At 37.2% G+C, this 25338-nt stretch overlaps 1 protein-coding gene across 3 annotated transcripts in view; it reads left to right on the plus strand.

Annotated features, from left to right (window-relative positions):
* The window catches only part of THSD7A (thrombospondin type 1 domain containing 7A), a 439942-nt gene that overhangs the window by 170824 nt on the left and 243780 nt on the right, over window positions 1-25338 (plus strand). For all 3 annotated transcript variants that reach the window (XM_032874114.1, XM_032874130.1, XM_032874121.1), the window contains exon 2: window positions 19593-20424. In XM_032874114.1, the coding sequence (XP_032730005.1) occupies window positions 19593-20424 (832 nt within the window). The remainder of the gene's footprint in view (window positions 1-19592; window positions 20425-25338) is intronic.

Raw genomic sequence — 25338 nt, forward strand, 5'->3', positions numbered from 1 at the left:
CTGACTAGAAATCACAAAGCTCGCTCTACTATTTGTAATTATTACATGTCAGTTCATGATACATGGCAAGGAGCTGTGATTTAAAGCATATTATTAAGGCTGCATTGCTCAACTGTAAGTCTTCTCATTTCCACTCTTCAAAGTAATGCCAAGACAATACTTTATGAAATTTACCACATAGCAGGTTTGACAACTGGGTCACACAGAATTTACCTCACAACTTCTTGTGAATAATCAGTAGTTAATTATTCTTTTCTCTGTCATTTTAAAAAAGCAGATAACAGTGCTCATCCTTTGTTATTCTATATCAAAAACTTGAATTTTCCAATGTTCACTTTTCAATAAGACGGAAGAAAATTCTACCTACTTCTCATTTTAGATATTTTTCACATTGAGAAGTTCATGGGTAAATAAGGAAAGAAATAATTTTAACTGATTCCTGGATGGGCAAAGACATCTGTGTGGTTCAAATCATAAGCACTCATAATATTTATTAAATTAAATTGAATGGAATTCTTCAATTAACCAGATACTGATAGGAATGGGGTCATAGGTATTAGATAATTAGATAGATTGGCACACTTACTTTAAGAATAGGTGATCTACACTGGAACCAAAGTCAATGCATCAGAAAGATTATCATTAAAAATAACATCTGCTGATACACTTTTGAGATCCTTATTTCACTTTTTAAAAAAATAAATACCCAGAATTGGGATTGCTGAATCATATGGCAATTTTTTTTTAATTTTTTTAGGAAACTTTATACTGTTTACCATTGCACCTGACTATTTTACATTCCCACTAACAGTGTGTATCGGTTCCATTTTTTCCACATCTCCACCACATGTATTGTCCTTTTTTTTTTTTTTTTTTGACAGAAACCTTCCTGACAGGTATGAGGTGATAACTCATTGTGGTTTTGATTTGCAATTGCCTGGTGGATGGTGACATTGAACATTTTTTCATGTGCCTGCTGGCCATTTGTATGTCTTCTTTGGAGGAATGATGGCACTATTCAAAGTAGCCAAGATTTTGAAAAAACCTAAATGTCTATCAACAGAAGAATGGATAAAGAAAATGTATTATTAGAGTGGAAATATCTAAAATAGTCAAACTCCCAGAAGCAGAGAGTTGAATGGTGGTTTCCAGGGGCTGGGGAATGGGAAAATAGGGTGCTATGAATCAGTGGGCACAAAGTTTCTGTTAAGATGAGTAAGTTCTGGAGATCTGTTATACAACTTTGTACCTATAGTCAAAAGTAACATATTATACACTTAAAATTTGTTAAGAGAGATATCTCACATTTGGTGTTTTTACCACAATAAAACACAATTTTTAAAAATAAAAATTAAATTCTGGTAGGGAACACAAGCTAGGTAATCGAAATGCAAGTTTTCCCTATCCCTCTGGTATGTCCTATTTAGCCTACAGACCATCTGTGAACTGTGAGCCACTATGACCTTTGTACTCTAGCAAATAATGAGCATTCAGTATAAAATGCTCAGAACATTTTTAGCACTGGAATTGCTTCAAAATCTACAAGCGTAATTTTGATTTAAATAATTCTCATTTCTTTCCACCAGAAGAATACTAAATTGATGCCTATAGATGTGTAAAGCATTTGCTGTGCATTCACTGTTATTCCTTCATAATACTGTATACAAATCATGTCAAAGAATATAGATATATATTATGAACATTTATCTTCAAATGTAACCTAAAAGTTAGCAATTCTGGACCGTGCCGTGGAATTACAGCCTTCTGAGATAAAAGTGTGTGGGGGTGATATCTGAAAGCATGGCATCTCAAAAACCTGGGTCAGTGCAGGTTGCTGATTAAGACATCTGGAAGAGCTCAGAGATGAGACACATACGTCTAGTTCCTCCACTCACCCTCTAGATAGGATTTATCAAAGAAATAGGTATTCTTGTGCACAAGATTTTCAGTATGTGCCTTTGTCCTTATGGGGCTGAGTTGGCCAAGCAGTTACCAAAGAATAGCCATAGCAAGTAACACAACTCAGTATAAATCAAGAAAGCCTGAACCTTGGGGTGCCTGGGTGACTCAGTTGGTTAAATGTCTGCCTTCAGCTCAGGTCATGATCCTAGGACTCTGGGTTTGAGCCCCAAGTCAGGCTCCCTGCTCAGTGGGGAGCCTGCTTTTTCCTCTCCCCCTGATGTACTCTCTGTCTCTCTATCTCCATCTCTCTCTCAAATAAATAAATTAAATCCCTTAAAAAAAAAAAAAAAGCCTGAAGCTTGACAGAATGTGTGCGAAATGAGTTAACAGTATTTAAAGAGCCATAGAGTGAGACTCAACCATGTCGAAATGGATATAAAGTTATTTGCCCTTTTTGTTTTATCTCATAAGAATAAACGATATGTGGTCAGATATTTCACTTGTCTACTCTTTTATATTCTTTACTAGTTCCAAGATTATTCTGTGGTATTACCGTATAATTAACAGTGCTACAAAAAAGCAACATGTGTAGTGATCAGACCAAAAGTATTATTGGGAATAAGAAAAAAAAAATATTTAGCATGGAGTTTTAAAATACTTGAAAAGCAATCAGGAAGAAGTTAGATTAGAATTCTAAAAGAGGCAGGTTTTATAGGAATATAGGGGAAAAATGTCGGCTAAATCTGTCCCTTACCAGAATGGGCGACTTTAATGAACAGTAACCTCTTTTCACCAGAAGTGTTCCATCCGAGGCTGAAAGAACATAAGGTGAAGAAAGATTGCATTAACGTGGTTTCTGTGTATCCTTACAAATCACAGGTGTGAAGATAATGACAAATTTTCTTTGTGATTTAGTAAATTATTTATGAAGCCTAGGATCACTTTGATAACTTACTAACTGACATTTGAGAAATACAGTTCCACGGTGAGCTATTCATCTGAACCAGTGTCCTAAGGTAGAATGTGAGAGGACTGAGCTGGGAAGTCAGGATACCCAGTTTCCTCTGGCTTGTTAGTAACTGTATAACCTGCATTTAACATCTAATGGCCTCAAGATATTGGCTATAAAATGTTGCACTATTTATCACTATGGTGTCCGTCAGTTTTAAATTTTACAATTTCCATGAATGTGAATTATCAGCTTCCCTGTTCCTCATCTAACCATCTGCTTTAGCTGATTTGCTATCATACTCTTGGAACCATTTACTTGGTGAGGCCATGTGCATTGATGCCCTGAGGTAATTTCAACTGATAGATGTTTTTAAAATGCATCCTTACTGTGATTTTTAATCAAGCAAAAGAAATATTACATCAACATGTGTCTTCAAAGAGACTAATGATGTGTCTTGAAGTAGAGATTGGCTTCATAAACTGCCATTAGTATAATATGATTTTTAAGTTATGGCTATTTAATACTTGTGAAATTTGTCAGCCATGGAAAATTAGTATCCAAGGAGAAATTTATACCCAAACACAGAACAAATGTGCATAGAAACAAAAATCCAAAAATTGATGTTCATTTCTGACTCCATAATTTTGAGTAAGACCTTAGTGTTTCAAACTAAAAGGCAATTTTATTAAAGATGTACTCTCCACAGTTTTTTAAAAAAATAATTGACAGAATTGCATGTACCCTCAACACTGCTTTATTGATGACATTTCTTTAAAGAGAAAACTGATTGCGTGATTTTCCTAAAAGAGGACATGTCTTTGGTAGAGTTAGAAATGCTCACCATTGATCAAATCCAGTTACAGCTTTGCATTTTATAACCTAATTTAGGGCTTTCTTATATATGCTGTATTTCCCAAAGTAAATTACTATATGAAAAATGCCGATCAAATAATCTGTTTCTTTTTGTTGTTGTTAAAGATTTTATTCATTTATTTGACAGAGAGAGACAGAGAGGGAAGACAAGCAAGGAGAATGGGAGAGGGAGAAGCAGGCTTCACAGGGCGCCTGATGCGGGGCTCAACCCCAGGACCCTGGGGTCATGACCTGAGCCAAAGGCAGACACTTATCGACTGAGCCACCCAGGTGCCCCAAATAATCTATTTCTTAAGAAGGTTATGAAGTTTGTGGGTTATGTTTTATTATCAAAGCTGGGCAGATCCTACTGAGAAATTAAGATATTCTTTGTCACTTTTTGAGAAATTGAAACAATTTACATTTGTATCTTTTTTTTTTTAAGATTTTATTTATTTATTTGACACAGAGAGGTAGGGATCACAAGTATGCAGAGAGGCAGGCAGATAGAGAGGGGGAAGCAGGCTCCCTGCGGAGCAGAGAGCCCAGTGTGGGCTCGATCCTAGGACCCTGGGATCATGACCTGAGCTCAAGACAGAGGCTTTAACCCACTGAGCCACCCAGGCACCCCTGTATCTTTTTTTTTTTTTTTTTAAGATTTTATTTATTTATTTGACACACAGATAGAGAGCGCATCCAAGTAGGCAGAGCAGCAGACAGAGGGAGAAGCAGGCTCTCCACTGAGCTCAGAGCCCTATGCGGGTCTTGATCCCAGGACCCTGGGGACCCTGGGATCTTGACCTGAGCTGGAGGCAGCAGCTTAACCAACTGACCCTGAGCCACCCAGGTGCCCCTACATTCGTATCTTTAACTCATTACCTGCTGGTTGTTTTCCTAGCATCTTATAATTTTGAGTTTATGTTTAACTTGACAAAACTCAGTTGATGTTTACCCATTATGGAAATAACAGTCTAAGATTTAATATGCATTTGAGTCACTAATATTGCTAGTGACTACCTTTAGCCATAAACTCAAGATCCTTGGACTCACAAAGTTTGGAAAGATTAACTGGGCTTCAGATGAAATATTCATTTTCAGATGAAGTATTTTCGTAGCAAAAAGCATTTGTATTTAAAAAGAATATTTACATATACTTTGCATCTACATTTACATTCATATGCATACCAATTAGTGTGCTGGAAATTTAATGTTTGAGGTATTTGAATTTCTTCTTTTCTAACTCTATATAATTACATCATTTAGTGGGTTAGAAATGATATGGAGATTATAAAAATATACAGCCATGCATATGGCTCTTGATTTAGGGTAACCATGAAGGAAGGCTTACAGTCTCTTGTAAAGTTGTACTTCTCAGTTTCCTAACTCTGTAACATCAGTCTTTTTAAGTAAGAAGGTTAAAAAAAAAATGAGAATAAAAAAAAGAATTTGTTGTCCTTAAAAATTGCTTTTAATGAAGCCACTTGAGTCACTCCAGTACCAGGAGTGGTTTATTATATGCAAGAGAATACTAAAATGTAATACCTGAAAATGAACTTTATAAAAAATAAAAAGTAACAGACACATATATATCTGTTGACCAGAGTATGGGTAAAAATGTTCTAAAGACTCAGAAAATGAAATGTTTCTAGATGTGTAATGAGAACAGTACAAACTTCAAAAGGTTATTACTTTCACTTCATTTTTATTTTTCCGTTTTGTGTGGATTGTATCCACAATCTCACATTATTGGCCCAGTTGTTGAGGTATGCAGTTATATGCAGTTAACAATGTAACATCATCAGAAAAAAGCTTGGAATATATTATTTCTAATGGTGACGACCTATTGGATACGTGAAGCAAAAGACCCAAGATGATGGTGACAGGGTCTCTGAGCTACTCCTTCTTTTCTCGTTGTTTAATAAAACAAGGAAAAGTCTATCACATCTATAATTGACCCTTCTGTTTTTGCCTGAAGAGCTCAAATAAATTGCTTCTGAGCCTAAGGAATTTAAGAATTCCCCCAAGGCTTTGAACTTGGCAGTAACTTTATAGAACCTTAGAACCATGTTGTTATATCTAGAAAGTTTCTCTACATTTTAGAGGATTGTAGATGTGAATATAAAAAATGTTGTATAGAATTTGTTGTCCTGTTACACATAAAATTGGCCATTTTACCACTTTCAAGAGAACAATTCTGTGACACTAAGTATAGTCACGTTATTGTACAACCGTCCCATTATCCATCTCCAGAACTTTTTTGTCATCCCAAACTGAAATTCTTTACCTATCAAATAGTAATCCCCTCTTCGCAGCCCCCCTCAACCCCTGGTAGCATGCGGCCTTTTGTTTCTATTAAACATTCTAGGTACCTTATATAAGTGGGTCATACAATATTTGTCCTTTTGTGTCTGGCATATTTTACTTAGTGTAACTTTTCCTTCTTTTTTTTTTTTTTTAAGATTTTACTTATTTGTCAGAGAGCGAGAGTGTGTGAGCACAAGCAGGGGGAGGGGCAAAGGGAGAGGGAGAAGCAGGCTCCCCGCTGAGATCATGCCTGGAGCTAAAGGCAGACACTTAACTGACAGAGCTACTCAGGCATCCCACTGGCATTAGTTTTCAAGGCTCCTGCATATTATAGTCTGTATCAGAATTTCCTTTTCTTCTAAGGCTGAGTAATAGTATGGATATACCACTTTTTGTTTATCCATCTACCCATCGATGGATATTTGGGTTGTTTCTACCTTTTGTAGTGCTTTCTTATTTGAATACTTTCTAACTTCCTTGCCTATCACATCACCTAGCATGTTGTATGCCCATACTAAGTATCTGTTGAGTGAATAAATGAACGTGACAAAAATTCGAACATTTTCCACCTTGAGCAATTTAGTCCTAAAGGTATATTGTTTGTAGAAAAATAGATGCCTTTGGTTTGGCATTTTTAGAAGGAGAACAGAACGAGACCCTTTGCGATTTGCTAGGCATGGGATGCTATCGTGTGCCATTTCAGATCCTCTTGGCTCCATCCCCACTCTTGGTCTCTCCTGTGACTTCCTGTCTTGCAGACGTCTAGCCAGCTTCACACAGGGGCAGACTTGGCCCTGCCTGAGCAGCCTGCTTTCCCAGACCTGCATTGATGTTGTAGTGCAGGACGCCCGCAGAAACCCTCTCCACAGTCGTTCATGTGCAACTTAAAATTGTGAGGAACTTAATGATCATGGGGCATTTGTGATTGGTGAGGAAGAGGGGCAAGTGGATAAATCTTTGCCTTTCTCATCGCTAGGTTGGCATATCGTAGTTTACTACTGAGAGTTACTAAGACTTGACTTTTTGGTAGATGGAGGTGAATTGTTGATGGTGAAGCATTTTCTGGTAGGGTCTAGCATAGTGACCTTGGCGGAATTTCAGAAATGAGTGCCACATCAAACATTCGAAAAGATGTGGGAGAGGTGGTCTCGTTCCACATTCCTGTCCAGTTGACCTACGTGGCCCCTGAAAGAAAAGGAACACAAAACTGGGTGAATCTTGGAGGCTACAAGCAAGCCGCTGTACACTTAACCAAGGGTTTGACCCAACTACAGCTGTTATGGAAGATGTGGTCTCTAAACTAGGACAAATCAACACCATTTTTGACATTTGGTATGGAGATATTGACCTAGCAAAGGCATTTTTTTCCTCAAATGCCATTAGCGAAAGGAACTAAAAGCTGGGGTTTTGTTTGTTTTGTTTTGTTTGTGTTTGTTTGTTTGTTTGTTGTTTCTTTTTTACTTGAGAATGCACAGCAGATGCATTCACTCCCTCATTTGGAGCCGACTTAACACTTCTGCCTTTTGGCAAAATATAGTTGGCAGGGACCTTGATGGTCTTAACATTCTTCAGACTCTCACACTGGTGTCCTGCATCCATGACACCTGTTGGATTGGATGAGCAGAAAGCAGCAAGTATTAGAGATTCCCTAATGAGAAAGACCAGGTGGCACCCTCAGTACACTGACTAGAAATCTTAGATCACCCAGTTCCTTAGACATATCTTCTACTTTACTTATTACTCTAGGTGACAGTTCTGCTGATCTTTCTGCCACGCTGTAACAAGAACTCCTCTCAGTTTCCAATAATTCTCTCCTCACTTCTTTCTAAGCCCTTCCTGGCAGTCACCTGAAGCTGCCTTTTAACTGTCTTTGCAGTGAACCTTTGGCTTTTACTAACATTTCCCTTACTGTCCTTCCAGCTTCGTCCCGTGCTGCTCCAGTATACCCCTCCCATATTTTAGATTTTTGCTGTGGCAATATACCTCTTCCAGGTTCGAGTCTGTAAGGTAACTATTGCTACAAAACAAATTGCCTGAAAATGGTGATTATAACCAATAAACATTTATTGTCTCACCATTGCCGTGTGCCAGAAATTTGGAAGCAGTTTAGCTGGAGAGTTCTAAGTCTAGGTCTTTCGTGAGGCTACCGTTAAGACATCGGCCAGCCCTGTGGTCTTCTGACAGCTTGGCCTCTGCTGATGGATCTGCTTCTAAGGCATTTATGGCTTTAACTCACATGGCTGTTGGCAGGACAGCACAGTTCTTTTATAAAATGCTGCTCAGCTGTCCACCTGCTATCATAGCTGCCTTCTCCCAGAATTAATCAAAAGAAGGCAAGTCAAAAGCCATAATATCTTTTTTTGACCTAGACTTGTACATCATCTACCAGTATTACTGCAATATGTTTGTGGTTCCACAAGTCAGCCCTATGCAGTATTAGAGGGGACGGTAGAAGGCATGAATACCAAGAAGCAGGGATCATTGGGGCTATCTTTGGAGGCTGGCTCCCACAGCGTCTTTGCATTCTGAAAGCAGCCTATAACATAGTTGGGAATACCGCCACAGTCTATTTAATGTTTGGGGGATGGCCAGTTTTGAATGGATCTTACAGTAGAGACCTCTGTACCACAGGTCCAGGCTGTGGTACAAGCTGCTAAGCTTAGCTTAGCATAATGGCCCAGAAGAGCTGATGTTATTAGTCCAATTTCTGATAGAATGACAGTGTGGAATCTCTGGCTAGCCCTAATTGGAGAATTGCAGCATAGATACCTAAGGTTTGGGAGTAAGACCATGCTTTCTACAGAGAGCTACCTTCTGGAGAAAAAAAAAAAAAAAAGGCACATAACACACACACCCAGATCCTGGCTCGCTGTTGTGTCCTAGTAGACGTTGTGTGTTGGACACCAGTTGACTCCAACTGAAGTTGTCCATCCTGAGCTGGCTGTCATGAAACTCATCACATAAACTGGTTGGGTGTGCATAGTAGAAATCCCATGTACAACAGAAATGAAGTATTTGGGATCAAGCCCATATGGATCCAGAAGACTGAGTAAATTATATAAACATGTTGCCTGGGCTTCCCTTGCAGCTACCTCTTCTATATGGACTTCTCTGTGGAATCACTTCTAAGATAAATGACTTGCATACAAGCTTTTGTTTCACATTCCAGTTTTGGGATAATCTAAGACAAGACAGTAGGCTTTTAAATTTGATTGACTATATGAAGACTTTGCTTACTATTTATATCAGACTTCTCTGAGATGAAGTAAGAAATTTAAGAGATGGGCTCCCTTATCTCCAAAAAGCCTTATTGACTTAGCTCCCTTGGAGCCCTTCAGCTTAAAGTTTGAATATACACATTGTCCAAAGGTAGCTGAATTTACGACAATTGTAACCAAACATCTATAGTTCAGTATGTTAGAAGGTTTTGTGCATTTCACATTTTTGAGGTTATCTTTTTATAGCTCGCATTGCCATGCTTTGATATCAGTGATAAGGCAGAACCTATTTCTTTTTCTTCTTTTTTTGGTGGGGTGGCAGCAAAACCTATTTCACACAATGAGAGCATATACTCTGAGTAAATTTGATGTTGCTACCTTCAATCCATTCTCTCTAAAGCAAGGTGTGAATGACTACATTAATGACTTGGCATAGCTTCAAGGCTGTTGAGTTTACATATTTGTTGTGATTAACAATTTCTATCCCTATATTGTAAATATTTTGTTGCCAATTACATGTGTAACAGAATGTAACACAAATCTCAAGGTTGCTTTTGTTATTTTGGGGAAGTGGGGAGTGGAGTTAAATATTGTTTTGTAGGGGCGCCTGGGTGGCTCAGTGGGTTAAAGCCTCTGCCTTTGGCTCAGGTCATGATCCCAGGGTCCTGGGATCAAGCCCCACATTGGGCTCTCTGCTCAGCGGGAAGCCTGCTTCCCCCTCTCTCTCTGACTGCCTCTCTGCCTACTTGTGATCTCTGTCTGTCAAATAAATAAATAAAATCTTTTTAAAAAATATTGTTTTGTGGAGTGGCAGTGCAACAGAGCAAATCTCTTTAATTTTGATATATGATAATGCTGTCGCTGTAACATCTTGTTGTGTTGCAGTGGAAGCTCTAACAAATTTTATAAGCTTGGAAGGGAAATACTGACTTTGAAGTTTATCATCCTCAAGAATACTTTTCTCTAAAACATAAGTTTGGGCATCTCAATATTTGAATGTGATATTGTTCAAAAATTAAGGACTTTTCATTATGGCAACATGGATTCCGTATCTGGATTGTTCACATTTAGCTAACTTTTCTTTTTTGGAATGTTTACCTGTCCTATTATAACACAGTAGAAATATTTGGGACATTTAGGGCTTTATATTTTTCTCTAGTCTTAAGAGATTGAGCCTACTATATAGTACAACAAACTCTTCATATCTAACACAATGTGAAAATCAAAAGAGATCATATGTGTGCAAGTACACTGTATACTGTACAAATAAACTATAGAAATAAAATAAAGTACGGCAATAAAATTAAATATAGCATTAAAATCTAGGGATGCAGTATTGAAGCAGTTCTCATTTCCATGTTTTGATGTTAGTGAGTACCTTAAAATAATAGTTTTGAGCATTCTTGCTAAAATTACCTGACTATGGAGAAAATAGAATGTTCAGTAGTTTGCCTTTAAACATACTAAAAAAAATTCCTAATGGATGATTATATATATATATATATTATATATATAATATATATATATATATATATTATATATATATATATAATGAATCTATAAAGAGAATGAAACTTTTGGCTGCCTGGGAGGCTCAGTCGGTTAAGCCCCTGCCTTCGGCTCAGGTCATGATCTCAGGGATCCTGGGATCGAGTCCCACATCGGGCTCTCTGCTTGGTGGGGAGCCTGCTTCCCTCTCTCTCTCTCTCTCTCTGCCTGCCTCTCTGCCTACTTGTGATCTCTCTCTCTGTCAAATAAATAAATAAATAAAATCTTTAAAAAAAAAAGAATGAAACTTTTATCAAATTTTATGAATAATATTTATATCTCTGTACTTGAAGATACTTCTCAGCCTAACCCACTGAGCCACCCAGGTGCCCAAAGATACTTCTCAGCCTAAAAGCAATGGAAGAAACATAAGATTGTGTTAGTGAAAAGCTTGCATGCTAAAAATACAGAAAACATTGTAAACAAAAACATATGAAAGAGAACAATACTACATTTTTGAAGGGCATAGAAGATGTTAATGTCATCAACAAAATGTATCAAGATCAAAAGAAAAGTCCACGATACCACTGCAAAATAAACTAATTGAATGAGTCACAGAAGAGAAAAAAATTATGTTTAAGGTCATATGTAAAAAGAATTCAATTAAAACAACAACGGATTTGTATTTGTTAAAGTACCAAAAAAAAAAATAATAAAAATAGTAGCAGTGCTGATAAGGGTGTTGTGATGGGATTTAGATTTCCGCAGGTTTCTCTGAAAAATCAATTGGGCAACATGTATTTAAAAACCTTAAAATTCTCAGTACCCTTTGACCCAGTTATCTACTTTAATGGAGTCTAGCCTAAAGAAACCATCACTGATGCATGCAGACTTAAAAATACTAAGTCACATAAAAATGAGAGTCTTTTTGTGGGAGGAAAAAGCATTTCACAACTTTTCACGAATACTCATCATAATATTGATAACTTATTCTGTGTTTCACGTAGAGTTACAAGATGATGAAAGTTAATGACGTGGTTTTTACTGTATTTTACAAATGAAGGAAACCAGGATCCAAAGAGGCAAGTAATTTTCTTGAGAGAGATCAAACATGATAGGGGCTGAATATAGATTACTATATTTGGCAACTGTAAAATCAGCTGTCCTATCACTGATTCCTCATTCATTGTCTCATCAGATTTAAAGAGCTTGTTCTAATTTTGTACATTTAATTTTATATTCTTATATAATTTCTTATTAAAATTTAATTACTTATTGAAGATGAAAGCTCAGCTTGACTTCACACTGATCTCTTCTTATCCACCAAACTGATTTGTCATTTGAGAGTTATATTTTAAATTAAAATTAAATGAAATTAAATTAAAACTCAAGTCAAAGAAGCTATGAGCTCTCTTTTTGTTTTCCTTTAAAAAGGAAATTTTCACCTCTTTTAGGTCAGCAAATTCTTAAAAAAATTAAACTGTTTCTGTGCTCATAATCTATACAAAGGGGTCTCCTAGGCAGAATGCATATTTATAATTAAATCAAATAGTATGATATTGAATGGCACAGTATGCCAGGAATTTGGATTACCAATCTATGAAACTATGAAACTATTTCAAGACACTTAAGTCCATGTGTTTACTTCTATCCACAGTAAAAAGTCTTTGAAATGACCAAAGGAGTACAAAATAAGCAGAATTGTGTTTCTATGCTGAAAAAGGGGAAGGATATCAATTGTCCAAAAGCTGTGAGATCTTTCTGGAAACCACAAGACTCAGAGGATTAGATTTGAAGGACACTATCTTTAGAGTTTAAAGAGTCAAAGGATGGAACCTCTGAGGAAATAAGAACATAAGATTCCCCCAGCTGAAGTCCAAATGTGGCAAAACTGTAGTCTGTAGACTTCCCTGTATCAGGGAAAAGAAATACACTCATTAACTGCTGGTGAGAAGGTAAATGGATACATTTGGTAGGCACTTCTGCAATAATAGATGTATCAAAAACTTGCACATTTACAAAACTTTGAATTGCCTGACTGGTACCTGATTACAACAATAGATGTTCACCGTAACATTCTTCATAGTGTTTGAAACAATTGGAAAAAAGACCTGAATTTCCACAAATAGAATATGTTAGATAAATCACAGTAAACTGGTAAAACATACTGTGCAACCATAGTGTAAATGTGTAAATATGAGGAACAAGCAAGGTTAATTAGTAAGTTCAGTCTGTGTGTGTGTGTGTGTGTGTGTGTATCTGAGGCCTCCCTCATATCTATTGAAATGGGATTATTTGTATAACATATAGTGAAGTAAAAGCGCAGAATATAAAATAACTTATAGCAAGAGCCCAGTTTATTTAAATAGATCTTTAATTGCCTAGTAAGATAGTAGCAAATGTATGACTAGTTACCTCTACTTCATGGAATTTGTGAGAAATTATCTTTACTATTAGCAGTAATTTTTAAGTTTTTCTATACTGACCTGCTTGAGTAAAAACAAATAGAATTTTTAAAAATTCTGTGAATTGTGAACATCCATGACCTTGAATCCAGTATGTCACTAAGCTGGGCGTGCGTTTCTTGATCTTGGTAAACTAGGGCATGCTGTTCCATCACCAAATCCGGAAGGGAAAATACACTATCTCATTTGAAGGATGCAAACATATTTAGTCAAACAAGAAACTGCCTCATTTGAGAGTTTTATAGCAAACAAGGGCAGAAAGTAGTTTGCATAATTTTCTCATGCTCCTTTTATAATGTTTATCTTTTATAAGGCTCTTTGGAACAGTTGCTCGGCCACCTGTCAATAATGTGTCCTTTTATAGACTCAACCTTTATTGCTCTCATGCCCTTGATAGATAGTAGTTTTAGAAGTGGTATTGAATATGGTGGGCCAAACACTGAATTTAACTTTAAAAGGCCATCTTTTGTAGACTAAAATAGAGGGTTTTGAATGACATGAAAACAATAAACATGTCATAAAATCCTGTTTAGGGACACCTGGGTGGCTCAGTGAGTTAAGCATCAGATTCTTGATTTTGGCTCATGCCATGATCTGAGGGTCCTGAGGTTCGGCCCCATTTCCACTCAATCCTCAGTGAGGAGTCTCCTTCTCTCCTCTACTCCTCCCCCTGCTTGTAGGGGACACTCTCTCTCTCTCTCTCTCTCTCTCTCAAATAAATCTTTTTTAAAAAAGATTTTGTTTTTTTTGACAGACAGTGGGAGAGAAAGAGAGAGCACAAGAGGGGGGAGGGTCAGAGGGAGAAGCAAACTGTCTGCTGAGCGGGGTGCCTGATGCGGGATTCCATCCTGGGACTCCAGGATCATGATCTGAGCCAAAGATAGACACTTAACCTACTGAACCACCCATGCACCCCTAAAAGAAGTGAATGTTTTTTAAAATGTGAAATAAAATAAAATCCCAGAGCACCTGGGTGGCTCAGTTGGTTAAGCATCTGCCTTTGGATCAGGTCATGATCCCAGGGTTCCAAGATGGACTCATGCCTTGTGCTCCCTACTCAGCGGGGAGCCTGCTTCTCCCTCTGCCTGTGGCTCCCCCTGCTTGTGCTCTCTCTCTTGCACTCGCTCTCTCTGTCAAATAAATAAATAAAATCTTTAAAAATAAAACCTACTTAGCAGGATTAAAAATAAATTCATTGTTTTATCAACTTTTTTGGAAAGTTAGTTAACAATTTTATTTAAAGCACTATCCTATGAAAAACTAAGCCAAGTAGCATTCATTTAAATTTGTTTTTACAGAACATAATTCTGCATCAGTTTCAAGTGAAAATATTTGTATTGTGAGTCTATCAATTACGTAAATATTTTGGGCATGCAGTTGCTTTAACTTTTTTTTAGTGGAATATGATATCTAGTATTTCTCAATTTACATAAAATCTCTCAAGCTAAGTGTTCTACATATATTTATTGACCTACATCCTAGCAGTGTTTTGCAGGATACTGAAAACAAATCCTACAAATCTGTATGCAGGAATGCATTTCCATTCATAAAGGGATATTATCCAAGACCTTAAGTAGGAAGCTACCTATCCTTTGTTTTGTCCAATTATGTTCCAAGTTCCTTTTATATAATCATGAGCAAGAACAATAAACGAAGTAAGAGAAATTCTTTTCTTGTTAAAAAGCATACATCCTTAGACACACACGCGCGCGCGTGTGCACACACACACACACACACACACACCACCTTTCCAACACCACCCCTTCCCACTCCTAGTAATTTGAGATGCGGAGCTAAAATTTAACATTCATGCCGAGGCATAGGAATTAAATATCACATTTTCATATTGTGCTTGGGAGAGGACTTCATAGTTTGCTTGATAGAGTTTGCACATTGTGCTTTCAAATTGCACTTTGAAACATTTGTTTTCTTTGAAACGTGGTAGCTAATTGGGCTAACAATTCTTAGCTGTCAAGAGCAGTTTTAGATGTATCCCCTTTGTGTTCAGTGGGTGATTATTTTAAGAATGCTCAGAGGACGGAAGTAGACAGCCCTTCATCAGGTGTACAATGGTAAAGATGTGCTTTTTTTTTTTTTTCAAGAGGTCTGTTAATTGGACACACATGCAACACCCAAGGTGCAGTGAAAAGATAAGACAGCAGTTAAAGTCTGCAAAGTAAGGTTTTTTTAGGTTCAATTGTGATTATATTGCCACTTCTACTTTCACTGGTGCCTTCATACATTTTATTTTGCCTTACCTAGTGAGTATTTTTGTCGATCTCCATGGAATTTTCTTGGGATGTCTTATCTTCTGGTTCTCATTGTAAATATACTTGAAATAAAATAAACACAACTGTGTTATCTATGAATAGCTGGTTAATAGGGAATCTATGATAATATTTTTGGAATGGAATGGAATTGTATTTGTACTTAGAATGTATGTTTTTACTAGTTATCTAAACTTCAGAAATGCATGCTCATTGTCATCGTATATGAAATGGTATAGAAGTTTTCTTGAACTCAGTTTCTTTTTCTACTGGCATTGACATCAATTATCTAATGTTTTGAATATTAAGATCTACAAATTAAATTTTCTCTTTTCTGAGCAGAATAGTTGCCGAGGGGCGCCTGGGTGGCTCAGTGGGTTAAGCCTCTGCCTTTGGCTCAGGTCATGATCTCAGGGTCCTGGGATCGAGCCCAGCATCGGGCTTTCTGCTTGGCAGGGAGCCTGCTTCTCCCCCTCTCTCTGCCTGCCTCTCTACCTGCTTGTGATCTGTCTGTCAAGTAAATAAATAAAATCTTTAAAAAAAGAATAGTTGGTGAAATTCATTCAAAAGCCAGCCATGAAAATTAAGACAGGATCAAACAGGTTGCAGAAGACAGGCAAAGTTCTGTACATCAGGGGCCAGCAAGTCAGTCTAATATGATAGGCATACAGTTATTCAGTCAGTTAGTTGAAATTGTGATAAATATAATGTGAGAAACAAAAGGATATTCTGAGAATGTATAAAATGGGACCTCTCCCTAATTTGGTGTCAGTAAACCATGAGTTTTCAAGTAACCATCATCACTTTTATTTTTTAATAAACTTAGATATAAGCCTAGAGTTTTGGCTAAAGCTTGGTTTATAAGAGCTTAATATCTTTATCACTTCTTTTCTAGGGTAATTTTCAAACTTAATAATAATTATGTAGTGTTAAAAAAAATAGTTATGTAGTGTTAAGTTCCTCATAGTTGTGGGGGATTGGTTTTGGTATGTGTCTTTTCCTTACTCAGCAATAACAGGCAGACTTGAAATAATTTGACATGTTGTTTCTAAGATTTCTGTAATAAAATATTAGTTTTCATCAATTAGTTAAAATATACCCATTAACAGTAGTACCTAACTCTGTGTTAAAAGTCCAATAAAATATTTTAAGTGCCAAATTTATAACTGTTGTAATTTTTTGTTGTTTTTAGTTTGAGAATAAAACCCTAGCTTCCTGTATCATTGATATTAGCCATTCTGACAGGTGTGAGATGGTATCTCTTTATAGTTTCAACTTGCATTTCCCTGATGCTGAATGATGTTGAGCATCTTTTCATGTGTCTGTTGGCCAACTGGATGTCTTCTTTGGAGAAAATTGTGTTCATTTCTTTGGCCCATTTTTTGACTGGATTATTCATTTTTGGGGTGTTGAGTTTTTTAAGTTCTTTATATATTTTGGATACTAACCCTTTATAAGGTATGTCATTTGCATAACTCTTCTCCCATTTTGTAGGTTACCTTTTACTTTTGGTGATTATTTCCTTCGCTGTACAGAAGCTTTTTATCTTGATGAACTCCCAGTAGTTTATCTTTGCTTTCCTTTCCTTTGCCTCAGGAGACCTCTCTAGTAATAAGTTGCTGTGGCCATTGTCAAAGAGGTTACTCTCTGTGTTCTCCTCTAGGACTTTTATGGTTTCAAGTTTCAGATTTAGGTCTTAATCCTTTTTGAGTTTATTTTTGTGTGTGGTGTAAGAAAATGGTACAGTTTCATTCTTTTGTCTGGTTTTCCCAACACTGTTTGTCAAAGACTGGTTCTCCACCCCACCCCCCCATTGGATATTCTTCCCTACTTTGTCGAAGATTAACTGACCATATAATTGTGGGTTCGTTTCTAAGCTTTCTGTTCTGTTCCAGTGATCTATATGTCTGTTTTTGTGCCTGTACCATGTTGTTTTTATCACTACAGCTGTGGAATATAACTTGAAGTCTGGAATTGTGATGCCTCCAACTTTGCTTTGCTTTTTCAAACTTTTTCATCTTTGCTTTGCTTTGTCTATTTAGGGTCTTTTGTGGTTCCATACAAATTTTAGGATTATCTGCTCTAGCTCTGTCAAGAATGCTGGCACTATTTTGATAGGAATTATATTAGATATGCAGATTGCTTTGGGTAGTAAAGACATTTTAACAATATTTGTTCTTCAAAGCCATGTGCATGAAATGCCTTTCCATTTCTTTGTGTCATCTTCAATTTCTTTCATCAATGTTTTACACTTTTCAGAATACAGGTCTTTCACCTATTTGGTTACGTTGATGCCTAGGTATCTTGTGTTTTTTTGGTACAATTGTAAATGGATTGATTCCTTAATTTCTTTTTCTGCTGCTTCATTATTGATGTATAGAAATTTCTATATGTTGATTCGTACCCTGCAACTTTACTGAGTTCATGTATCAGTTCTAGTGGTTTTTTGGTGGAGTCTTTTGGGTTTTCTCTATGGGGTATTCTGTCATTTGCAGATAGGGAATGTTTGATGTCTTCCTTGCTGATTGGATGACTTTCATTTCTTTTTGTTGTTTGACTGCTGTGGCTACGATTTCCAGAGCTATGTTAAGTAGCAGTGGTGAGAGTGGACATCACTGTCTTGTTCCTGACTGTAGAGAAAAGGCTCTCAGTTTTTCTCCATTGAGGGTGACACTAGCTATGTTATTTCCTATATGGCCTTTATTTTGTTGAGGTATGTTCCCTCTAATCTTACTTCAAGGATGTGGAGTAAGGGGAGCTCTCTTGCACTGTTGGTGGGAATGCACACTGGTGTAGCCACTCTGGAAAACAGCGTAGAGGTTCCTCAAGAAGTTAAAAATAGAACTACGCTGCAAAGCAGCAATTGAACTACTAGGTATTTGCCCAACGAATACAAAAATACCAATTTGAAGGGATACATGAACCCCACTGTTTATAGCAGCGTTACCTACAGTAGCCAGTTTATGCCGAGAGCCCAAATGGCCATTGTCTGATGAATTGGTGAAGATGTGGTGTATATCTACAATGTAATACCATTTAGCCCTAAAAAAGAATGAAATTTTGCCATTGGCAGCAACATGGATGGAGCTAGAGAATATTATGCTAAGTGAAATTAGTCAGAAAAGGACAAATACCATATGATTTCACTCATATGTGGAATTAAGAAACAAAACAAATGAGCATGGGGAAAAGGAGAGAGAGGGGCAAACCAAGAAACAGATTCTTAACTCTAGAGAACAAACTGATGCTTACCACAGAGGGGGTGGGTGGGGGGATGGGTTAAATAGGTGATAAGGATTAAGGAGTGTACTGAGTGTACTTGTGATGATCAGCGAGTGTTATATGTAAGTATTGAATCACTAAATTGCACTCCTGAAACTAATATTACACTCTATGTTAACTAACTGGAATTTAAATAAAAAATTTTAAAAAGCCTAGTTTCTTAATAGTCCTAATCTGATTCATTAGTCTGCTCTCATAATTAGTATCAAATACTGGAAAAACAATAAAATATTAATGAGTTCTCCTGAATTGCATCTGGGATTTAGACTCTGAGTTATTTCAAGACACTTGTATTTTGAAATTTAGACCTAATGGTATTTAGCTTGCTGCTAACTTGATGATCCAATGTAAATGTACCTTTATATTCTGTGCCTAGAGTGGGAAATGAAGATTATGGTTTTGTTTAAGCACAGTAGCCATGGGCTACAGAGTACTTAAGACTCTGCTGTCCTAAGTCTGGAGACTCGTATGTGCACAGTCTCCATGCCCAGGGGGCCACTCGATTAGCCTGCTGCTGACATGGATTCGATGCTTACAAGGCGAGGATCCTGTGTTTTCACTGCTGCTGATTTCTGATGTCCTTTATGAGCAAGGGTTTTCTATTTAAAATTAATGAAGAAAAGACCGAAAAGGACCCAAAATGAACTTGTCCCAGCGGTTACCTTATATAGACTCTCTGACACACTTCTCCTTTTGCAAAAATACTGAGTGCAGATCATTACTTTCCGACACTCGTGTGCAGAGACCTACTTTATAACACTTCAGGGAAGTTAATGTACTAGATCTTGAAATGCCTTTCTGGAAAGTGAAGTAACTTATGGCTTTCTTCCAGTGGCACTGTTGACTCTTGTCTCATTTTCAGGTCCGTGGGGCCGGTGCATGGGAGATGAATGTGGGCCAGGAGGCATTCAGACCCGGGCCGTGTGGTGTGCTCACGTGGAAGGCTGGACGACGTTACATACAAACTGTAAGCTGGCCGAGAGACCCAGTAACCAGCAGATCTGTTTCAAAGTGTGTGACTGGCACAAAGAGTTGTATGACTGGAGCCTGGGACCCTGGAATCAGTGTCAGCCCGTGATTTCCAAAAGCCTAGAGAAACCCCTTGAGTGCATTAAGGGGGAGGAAGGCATTCAGGTGAGAGAGATAACGTGCATCCAGAAAGAGAAGGGCATTCCTGCAGAGGATATCATTTGTGAGTATTTTGAGCCCAAACCTCTCCTGGAACAGGCCTGCCTCATCCCCTGCCAGCAAGACTGCATTGTGTCGGAGTTTTCTGCCTGGTCTGAGTGCTCCAAGACGTGCGGCAGTGGGCTCCAGCACCGGACACGTCACGTGGTAGCACCCCCCCAGTTTGGAGGTTCTGGCTGCCCAAACTTGACAGAGTTTCAGGTGTGCCAGTCCAGCCCCTGTGAAGAGGAAGAGAACATGTACAGCTTGCACGTGGGTCCCTGGAGCTCATGCTCAATGCCCCACTCAAGACAAGTGAGACAAGCACGGAGACGTGGAAAGAATAAAGAACGGGAAAAGGACCGAGGCAAAGGAGTGAAGGATCCAGAAGCCCGTGAACTTATTAAGAAAAAGAGAAACAGAAATAGACAGAACCGGCAAGAGAACAAATACTGGGACATCCAGATTGGATATCAGACCAGAGAGGTTATGTGCACTAACAAGACGGGGAAAGCTGCTGATTTGAGGTAACATTTTATAGCCATTTAACTGGAGTATCTCTCTGTTGAGTCATGGGCTACAGAGTACTTAAGACTCTGCTGTCCTAAGTCCGGAGACTCATATGTGCGTAGTCTAGAATGAGCTACCCTCAAGTGTAACGTGATCTACTTTAAGACACTTAAGCTTTCGTGGGTTTCCTGACCTCGTTTCTGTTCTCCTCCTGGTTAGACATTGTACTCCTAGAGTTCATTTAAATGTTCCTGTCAAAGATCTATAGCATGAGCTCTTCTCCATGAGATGGTCCTACTTCTTTAGGTCAGTTGTGTTGTTTCCACCTACAATGGGGGAAAAAGAAAACCTATTTAGAAGCTAGAGTTTGGGGATTTTGATGTCAGATACTTATTTTAGTGAGAATAAAGCACATCTCTCCAAGTTTATAGCATTTTCAGCGTTACCCTATAAACAAAATCTAAACAACAACCCAGGGAGCTATACCTAAGAATAATTCTCTTTCACGTTTTTATAAAATGGAATAAATCTCCCTAAAGGAAAAAAAAAAAAAGCGGGGGGGGAACCAGAAGAAACTAAGATAAGTAGACATTATTTAATCATGAGTAGTTTGGTTTAGAAAACATGTAATTAATTGGCTGCATGTTCTATACAGAAATTATTTGTCGAGTGATCGCTGGGTAAATAATGACTATATTATGAAAGACTTTCTCATGTGTGATTTACTTGTTGTGAAAATATTCAGTGAGGATTATTCATTGAGGATTATCTAAAGGATATGATGTTCTCTGGATATTCTAAATTTTGCTCTTGGATAAGCCAGACCATCTGGGAGTGTCTTATCTGGATCATTTGCATAATTGGTTTTTCTGAACTATTTATGCAGTTACGATTTGGACTGAACTGAGTGAAATTATGGTAACATCACTCAGAATTTTATATCATCTTTATTGTAGAAATGACATTGAAAGTGTCATCTACTCCATCACACAGTCTGTTCTCTTGATTAAAAACACATAAGATAAATTTCACTGAAGGCCCAACCCGCGTGCTGCTGGTGAGCAGCTGGATTGCTTTCCTTATGGCCCTGGAAATGTTGAAACAGATCACATGTGCCTGTTTGGTTTGGCTCCTGGGAGCATGACTAGACTGTGTGGCAAGTAGTTTGCTTACTAACATACCCCACTGCTTCATCTTTTTTGCACCATGATTTTCCTTCACTCATTCTTGCCTAGTGATTTTGCCGTCTGTGGATTTTGAAAGCTTGTTGAAAGCCTTTTTAGTGAAGAATGTAGTTTAAAGAAATAAGTAAACAAATAAACAATTGATTTGTCTAGACAATAATTTCTCTCAGCATAGTGTTGCTCCGGTCACCATTTTTAGGTTATGTGCTAGTCCCTCCTCTCTTTGAACTTACACAGTTGTATTTTCTCTCAGCCACACAATAATCTGCTTTTTCTTCATTTAGTAACATTGGTCCAACTCCTTTCTTGGTCTCATCATTGGTTACTTGATCTCCTGCCTTCACCCTCCAGTTCCCTACAACTCCTTAAGCGTTCATGTATGTGTGTGTGTTCACCATGATTGTGTATCATGGGTGTTTTCATTTCAATCCCTGTTTTATTCTTTTCTGACTATGCTCACCCTGGTGGTTTCCTCATCTCTTTTCCTCAAGTATTACAATTATATTAGTTACTTGGCTCCCACCAAGTAATTAAATGAGCCTCCAAGGCAACTTGAGTTGTCTCCTGCTGTCACTGAGTTAACATGCTGTAGAGATTTAATTTAATGTTGACCACTCAATTAAAAGTGTAATTAGGGTAGTACCTACCACTGCATAGAGCCTTAGAGCCTAATATTCCCATTTGGTTGTTTGAAATAAGCAAACACATTTAAAGATTTGTAGATCTTCTGTCACGTGCTTATATTCTATTCGAAATAAACCTAATATAACTTATTAGGGTATAGATTAAAATTTAAGTTGGTTGCTAATATTTCTTGCATTTAAGAATTATATATAAGAATATATATGGATACGGGTGCCTGGGTGGCTCAGTGAGTTAAAGCCTCTGCCTTTGGCTCAGGTCATGACCCCAGGGTCCTCGGATTGAGCCCCGCATCGGGCTCTCTGCTCAGCAGGGAGCCTGCTTCCTCCTCTCTCTCTGCCTGCCTCTCTGCCTACTTGTGATCTCTGTCTGTCAAATAAATAAATAAAATCTTAAAAAAAAAGATATATGGATAAATACATATGATTAAGACAGTTAAAGGCTTAGCGAAGAGAGGTAAGAATCAGGTATTTTGAGGTAGGTGTTGCTCAGACATTGTACCATGTCAGTGAAGCTAGTGAAATAAAGAGTAAATGGTTAACACTCGCAAAGAAGAGAGCCACAGATCACAGACTTGATGATCAAATTTAGTCTTTCCCCTTATATCAGATTCAGAAACAATTTTGTCATGTCAGTGGGTAAAAAAAAAAAAATCATTTAATAGGGCTAAAAACATCTGTTAGAGTGACTGAATGAATTTAGCTAAATAAACCTAAGAATCTTAGGGAAGCAGTTCACAGGCAAATAAATATAACTGTAGCAGAATTACTGTGAGAACTTCCAAGTTTCAGATGATAGATCTGGCCTGCTTTTTTGCTTTCGAACAGATTGAAATCAATAATAATGAAAAACACAAATGAAAAGTCTGTTCTTTCTTGAGAATAGGAAATAGAGTCTCAAACCACAAATGACAGAGATTTAGAGAATGTGGTGAAATTAAATCTAACCGAAGGAAGAAACTTAGGAGGTTGTTATATCTTTGCAACTTCTGCAAACGCTTAAACTCTCTGAGTAGCCTAGACTTCGTGAGGGCCAAGGCAATGATGTCTCTATGTATGGCATGGTCTGTGTTAAAAGAAAGGGCTATTGAAGCATCTTTGAGTTTGAAAACAGATGGCATGATAGGCAAGACTGAACAAGAAACTCACTATGCCATTACTGCCAAGAAATGGATTGATGGGTTGAGGGATTAAAGTTTGATGACCAGTGGACAAGAATTCTAAATCCCTACATGTAACACGCCATGACACATAGGACTCCCCTATGAAGCAGTAAGTTTCAGCCAAACTTAGGTAGAGTATTGGCGCAGGCCAGGAGTTGATATGAAAGTAATGACAAGCAGTTCTCTAAGAAACCAGAGATGGTAAAGGAAATATGGCATTTCTGAACCAAAACCAGAAAGAAGAGCTAAGAAAATTGAATGATCTTAACTCATTATTCAAATGAGTGATTTGCCTGAGCTACTATAAGAAATGGAGAGGAATGAGAAACAAGAAAAAGAAATGAAATTACATTAGAAGCAACAAAATGTGGAAAAATATCTTGTGAAGAGGGGTCAGTGATACAGAGAACAATTTGAGAACATCCAAGTAAATCATTATTTTTAAAAAAAATGATGGATATGGAAACAAGCAAAGGAGATCATTATATGAAACTGATGTTCTTGAAGATAGGACCAGAAAAATTAGAACAGAAAAGGCAAATAAGAACAACAACAACAACAACAAAAACCCCACAAACATGTAATAGAGGACTTTCCTGAAATTAACACTTTAACCCACAGATTGAAATGGCACATGGGTCATATTCTTCTAGAAGAGGTTGCAATCATGTCCTCATGGAAGAGGTGGTGTAGAATAATTATTATAAGGAAAGACATAGAGACCTCAGACTGAAAACCAGCGCAATACTGAAACTGTGAAACTCTAAAAGCATTAGTGTTGTTGTCAAAAATTAGATTGGACAACACATTAACTCCACTCTTGGCTAACGCTAATGTCTAAGTACTAGTTAATATAATTGAAAAGAGAAAGACATGAAAATTGGAAAGCAGGTAGATAACTTAAGATTTTTTCCCATATTATGACTGTACACTGGAAAACTCAAGAGAATCATTTGAAGATAAAAACAATAAAATAACCCATGGAGGGCAGTGGATGGACACAAAAATAATATCAAAACAATCAAGATATTTCCTAGATGCATAACAATTAGTTAAACATTAATGGTGGAAACAAAAGATTAAAATATTACACTTACAAAAGTTAAAAAGACCATAGACCATAAGAGACCCTTAACCATAGGGAAAAAACTGAAGGTTGCTGGAGGGGAGGTGGGGAGAGGGATGGGTAAATGGGTGATGGGCATTAAGGAGGGCACTTGATGTAATGAGCATTGGGTGTTGTATGCAACTGATGAATTACTAAATTCTATCCCTGAAAGTAATAAAACACTATATGTTAACTAACTTGAATTCAAATAAAATTTTTAAAATATTTTTTAAAAAACTAAAAAAGACACAAAGAAATCTATAGATACACCTAACTATAGAAGTTCTACACAGAACACCAGACTTAGAAACATAAAAATGATGTATGCCTGTACCAGTTGTCCCAATATTGTTACTATAAAATTTATAAGGGAAAAATAAGCATATCAGAAAGACCACAAAATTTTTGAAAAATAAAAATAGAAAGCACTAATGTCCCAAGATAAATGTATTTTATTCTATAAAAATAGTAATAACAAATTCATGTTCTTACATGAATAATCAGATCAAGCGGAATGGGGTCGAGAAATAAGATCTGCAAAATCCTATAAAATGTTGCCTGTGGTGAAGGAACATTTCCAATTGGGAAAGAAATTAATTAATTTGCTTTTTCGGGGGGCAGTTGCTTTGCCATGTAAAGGAATGAGAAATATAGATATCTATATAACTGTATCTGTATCTATATATCTATATTTATCTATCTATCTGTCTCTAATTGTATGCCTTTGACACTTGTTATACCAAAGCAAAGCCCAGGTGTATATTCAATACTTAAATTTTGTTTCTATAATATTAAAAGAAAAGATAAAATTTTTAAAACCTTAAATAAGGACCCT

The sequence above is a fragment of the Lontra canadensis genome, unplaced genomic scaffold, assembly GCF_010015895.1.
Source record: "Lontra canadensis isolate GAN:19392208 unplaced genomic scaffold, GSC_riverotter_1.0 scaffold2, whole genome shotgun sequence".
NCBI lineage: Eukaryota > Metazoa > Chordata > Mammalia > Carnivora > Mustelidae > Lontra > Lontra canadensis.